Source organism: Myotis davidii, unplaced genomic scaffold (assembly GCF_000327345.1).
Source record: "Myotis davidii unplaced genomic scaffold, ASM32734v1 scaffold496, whole genome shotgun sequence".
In the NCBI taxonomy this organism is placed as follows: domain Eukaryota; kingdom Metazoa; phylum Chordata; class Mammalia; order Chiroptera; family Vespertilionidae; genus Myotis; species Myotis davidii.
In genome coordinates, this window is record NW_006289398.1 from 1,691,348 (window position 1) to 1,697,347 (window position 6,000).

Sequence of the window (6,000 nt, forward strand, 5' to 3'; positions counted from 1 at the left end):
AGGCCTCTTGTGTGGGATATAAAAATGAAACTTATTAACACAAACAGCACTGAGGTGGTTGCTAGAGGGAAGGGGGTTGAGGGACAAAGGGTCCTAATATAAGGTGACAGGAGAATATTTGACTTTGGGTGCTGGGCACATGGTGCAACATACAAATCTTGTAACATAGAAACCCACACCTGAAACCTATATGTTCATGTTGACAAATGTCACCCCAATCAATTTAATAAATAAAATTGAAAAAAGGAATGATATTATTGATACCACTTATCAATAAAAAGGAATAAAATATTAATATACCGTCAATATTCTCCTAATTAAGAGAAGTAAAACACAGCTTAAGCCAACTGGACTTGTAATCATTCAAGCTGCATGATTCCACTGAAATAAAATTCTACAAAATGTACAATTACAGTGACAAAAGGTAGACTCGTGATTTCCTAGGGTCAGAGGGAGGGGATCCTTTACAAAGAGGCACAAGGAAGCTTTTAAGGGGGATATTCTATATCTTAATTGTGCTGAAGGTTACATCACTGTATATAATTATTAAAATCAATAAAACTGTATACCTAAAACTAGTGAATATTTTTGCATGTAAATTATGCCTCAATAAAACATTTTGGTTGTTAAAATATCATTAAATACTATTTTATTACTAAAAATACTGTTTAAAATTTAAAAGCTAAAAATTTAAAAGTAAAAAAGAAATCAACTTCATTAGACAGCAAATTATTGATATAATCAAACAGAAAAAAAGTCATTTCAAGATAGATTTCTAATGGTGTGCTACAGATAAAAAGAAATGCAAAAATATCAAGCTATATTCAATAATCTTACTGTAAATATAGTGGGGCAAAGCAAATAAAAATTGTGTTTATTTCCGGAACCAATTTTCACACTTGGAGGAAAGAATAAGATAAAATAAAAAGAATCTCATGATCTTAAATTTGAATTAAAAATATCAATAGAGTGCGGCCTGTGTAGCTCAGTGGTTGAATGTCAACCCATGAACCAGGAGAGCACAGTTCAACTTGCAGTCAGGGCTTGATCCCCAGTGGTATGGGGTCGGGGGTGGGAGGGGAGGCATGAAGGAGGCAGCCGATCAATGATTCTCATCATTGATGTTTCTTATCGCTTTCCCTTTCCCTTCCTCTCTCTGAGATCAATAAAATACATTAAAAAAATCAATATAAATTCTTGATTTCTTTTTCTTTTTCTAAAAAAATGCATATTTTAAAAAGGTCCAAAGCTATGATAACTCTTAGCAACAAACAGTCATAGCACCCAGATTATTCCCACTGAAGAGAATTAGGACTCTTTGGAAAATGACCGATTTCAGATTTGGGGCAGGAAATGTACAAGATGAGTCTAGGGCAGTGATGGCGAACCTATGACACGCTTGTCAGAGGTGACACACGAACTCATTTTTTTGGTTGATTTTTATTCTTTAAGTGTCATTTAAATATATAAAATAAATATAAAAAATATAAATCTTTGTTTTACTATGGTTGCAAAGATCAAAAAATTTCTGTATGTGACACGGCACCAGAGTTAAGTTAGGGTTTTTCAAAATGCTGACACGCCGAGCTGAAAAGGTTCACCATCACTGGTCTAGGGGCATCTTGTAGAGGCAGAAGTTATTCAGGTTACAAAAGAGCAATAAGATTACATAAAAAGTATGTAAGACCAACTTGAAGGGACTAACAATGGGCAAAGATGGGACAATCTGAGCTTCAAAAAGAATGACTGCAATAAATTAAAATACATAAAAATCATAAAAATCTATTAATTCATACTGATATTGAAAAATGAAAAAACTAGTCATATTTGGAGGATGATATGAAAACTCATTATTCAGAAAACTAATGTAAACAAATCAAGCATTTCTCCTGCCTTTCCTGTACAAACTATGTTTACAGTAACAATCAGTACAAAATTCCTCTTTAATATGAAACAAAATAATTAGGAAAAAAATCAGTATTTTGTACCTTCTACTTAAAATAATGAATCTAGGTAACCATCATTTAAAACTAATCATGAAAAACTTTATAACAGATGCATCAGTAAACTCAGAGATTACTGAAAATGGGACAAATATTATGTGCCTCCTGATGTGATGCAATAACATTCAGCATCACCTATGAAGTATTCTTGTCCTTTACTCTCAAAACTGAACTTTAATATTAAGCCCCTAGATCTAAGAGGTTACAGAAAAAAAATGGTGGATAGAGGAACAACTTAAATGACACCAGAAGGAAAGAGATCTATGAAATCCAGAAATGTGGAATAGTCTACAGAAAAACATGTAAGTGGCATGAAAAAAGGAGGTGTGAGGGATCGAGTATTATAGATTATGAGACTTAAGAGCCTTATCAATCAAAACAACTGCAAACCAACTGTAAAAATATATTTTTGAGAATATAAGGAAATGTGAACATTGACTAAGTATTAGATATTAGGGAATAACTTATTAATATTTATTTTGATATAGATGACAATGAAATTGTGTTTTGAAGTAATTTCTGTTAGAGAGAGATACTAAAGCATTCATGGATGAAATGATATAAAGTATGGGAACTGCTTTAAAAGTATTATAGCAAAAAAAAAAATGGGGAGGGACAGAGATAAAACAAGATTGGGAAAATGCTGATAATTTTTGAAGCTGGGCGATGGGTACTTCTATGTATTTAAAAATTCTGAATAAAAAAATTTGTAGGGAGATAAACATTCCTATTTATGAAATTTTAAAAGAATATGAATTGTAGCTTAATTTTGCACTACTATAGGAAATCCTACATGCTTTACATCAAATTATGTAAATATATATTTAATGCAATCTGTATATTTATAGCTATTATGTCTATTATCTAGATTAAAGGGATAAGAAAAAATAATTATCTGGAAGGGAAGATAGAATTTCAATTACTGATATAAAACACTTATTTGTAATAAGTAATTGAATAATGGATTAAATAGTGGTATTAACCATAACATTCAGTCTAATATACTGAAATAAACTGTCCCTACCAAAAAGGCAAAAACTTAAAAAATAACTGAAAATGTTCTACTACATCATAAAGTCTATAAAGAACTATTAAATTTCATGTCATCTGTTATCAGGAGTCAAAATAACACTCACGTTTTGAAGGAGTTGCTCAAACCAGTCATATCCAGTATCTCTGCATGCTGCAACCTATGGAGGAAAAAAAAAATAGTGAAAATATCAAAATTACAAATTTACTTACTCTGAATAAAATATTCTTTTATGCTTTAGCCTTAAGTAAAGTATATAAATGTCTCATCAATGCCCTCAAGTAAAAATTTTATTTTTAAAGTAAACTATTATTTTCAGTAAGTTGATAATTTACCAATGTTAAAGAATTTTATTCTAAAAACTAGAGGTCCGATGCATAAAATTCATGCAAGATAAGCCTTCCCTCCCCCGGATGTCGGCACCAGCTTCCCTCCGGTACCCGGGAACCAGGCTTCCCTTTATCCAGAAGGTTGTCTGGAAGGACATCTGGTCTAATTAGCGTATTATGCTTTTATTATTATAGATATTTTAGAATACATTAAAAAATAGTGTAATGTACTGAAATTAAATATGGTATTACATTTTGAACAATAACTTGAATCATATGGTGTCAGAAAAATGTTTAAGGTCTAAAGCAGCGGTTCTCAACCTGTGGGTCGTGACCCCTTTGGGGGTCGAACGACCCTTTTTCACAGGGGTTGCCTAAGACCATCGGAAAACACATATATAATTACATAATGTTTTTGTGATTAATCACGATGCTTTAATTATGTTCAATTTGTCACAATGAAATTGGGGGTCACCACAACATGAGGAACTGTATTAAAGGGTCGCGGCATTAGGAAGGTTGAGAACCACTGGTCTAAAGCAATAAAAATGGAAATGTTTGCTTCATATTTTCCTGCTAGTTAGCAGATTTAAAGACATCAGTGAAACAGATAATCATGTAATTGATAATATAAAATTTCTTATGTTCAAAATATGACAAGTATTGTGGGTCAAAAAATCTATAGTTTCACAGTTAAACATAATAAAACTAATCTTAATTCATATATTCTGAAAAAGGTAAGAATTATTATCTCATTTTAGGTTGTATCCTTGGGCTATTATTGTTATCTACTCATCATTCATTTCTTTCCCTCTCAGGTTTCAATGATTGGAGGAATTTGAAGAATTTTAGTATTCACGCTTTAAGTCAATGAATGTCAAAATATGGAGCTATGTAGGAACACCAACCTCATCTTAATTGCATCCCTCGAGTATCTCCAGAAACTCTATATAATAAAGAGCTAATATGTTAATTAGACCAAACAGCAGAACAACTGTCCAGACAACCTTCCTGATGAAGCCGGGGCTGCCAGGGCTGGCTGGGGCTGTGATTAGGCCTCTAGTATAAAATAAGGGAAGTAGTACTAAATGTTGAGGTTAACCAAATATCTCAATATTGTCCCTCCTTTTGTAAAATGGGGCAGACCTCAACTAGTTTTGCACCTACAGGGACCATCGCCTTGTTGCTGTCCTTACCACATCAGTGATGTTTAAAATTTTCCTTGTCATTGCTTCCTTGTCATTGTGTGGAGTTGGAGTAAACCAGAGTTTTTGGAATGTTTCATTTACTAATTTCTAGAAGAAAGGAAATGTTCAAATTAAGTAATTTTAACAAACATGGCAAAATTCTCAATCCCAAATTCTTATTAAAGCCTAGTAGAAAGCTATAAATAACTAATTAAAATACAAGTTACTGGGAATTCTTGGTATGAATTTCTCAGTTTTTAAAAAAATTACCAATTTCTCACCAAATATTTGGTAAATATTTTAAATGGGTGACAATATACTTTGCCTAGAATTTTTGCATAGTATACACTCAAATGTTTTAAACAACAACAAAAAATATTTTTACTACTTTTGGGGGACAATTTATTTAAATAAAAACAAAAACCCAAATATTGGAATAATCACATATATGTAAATTCACTAATAACCTCAGGATAAAATTTTCAACAAACTATTTACTAACTTAGAAAACCAAGCATATGTCATGCAAAAAAATCAAAGTTACTTTAATTTGATAATAAATTTCCTATATATATACTGCAATCCCTATAATGACATTAGATATTATAATTGCTGAATTTGAGAAAGATCACCTTTATTAATACAAGATCTAGAAATAAGTATGTATTAAAGTAAGCCTTTTCTTGAATTTACAACCTAAAAATACTGGCTTGTAAAGTTTTATATATGTGGATGGGCAAAAGTAGGTTTACAGTTGTGAGTATGTGAAAGTTTCTTCTTGTATTATTATTTATTAATTATTGCATTATTTTCCATACAAACTGTAAACCTGCTTTTGCCCACCCCTTATATTTATATCAACAAAAATCGAGATTTCAACCAAGATGGCGGCATAGGTAAACACCGGAGTTTGCTGCCTTGAACAACCACTTCAAAAATACAACTAAAAGACAAAACGGACATCATCCAGAACCACAGGAAAGCTGGCTGAGTGGAAATTCTACAACTAGGAGGAAAGAGAAAAACACTGAGACTCAGAGGAGGCGCAGTGCGGAAGTGAGATACTAAGGTGCGGAGTGCATGCGGAGCGGGCTGGCTGCTGAGAGCGTGGTTGTCGTTTTCAATCGGGAGGGAGTCTCAGGCTCTGAGCTCCAGTTCCGGGCGAGTCTTTAAGGACCCAGACTCAAACGGGAGAAGCGGGGCTGTCTGGCATCGGTCGGAACTCAAAGGCAGCTTTCTCTCCAAGGTTTGCAGTGGTTGCTGGGACTTTGAGAGGCAGAGCCCCTGGGGATGGGACTGAGAGCAGCCATAACTGTTCCCTCCGCCCGCCCTGTTGATCCCCTGGGACCCGCCTCGCCCAAACCCTGCACAGAGGCATTTGCCGGATAGCCTCAGGCAAAGGCTAGATTAGCACCTCCCTAGAGGACAGTAGTTCTCTCACTGCAGACACA

At 33.7% G+C, this 6,000-nt stretch overlaps 1 protein-coding gene across 4 annotated transcripts in view; it reads right to left on the reverse strand.

Moving 5' to 3' along the window:
- Nucleotides 1-6,000, reverse strand: part of NIPBL (Nipped-B homolog (Drosophila)) — a 138,683-nt gene that overhangs the window by 50,454 nt on the left and 82,229 nt on the right. For all 4 annotated transcript variants that reach the window (XM_006761751.2, XM_015562638.1, XM_006761747.2 and 1 more), the window contains 2 exons: nucleotides 4,559-4,657; nucleotides 3,140-3,193 (listed from right to left, as the gene is read on the reverse strand). In XM_006761751.2, coding sequence (XP_006761814.1) covers nucleotides 3,140-3,193; nucleotides 4,559-4,657 — 153 coding nt within the window. The remainder of the gene's footprint in view (nucleotides 1-3,139; nucleotides 3,194-4,558; nucleotides 4,658-6,000) is intronic.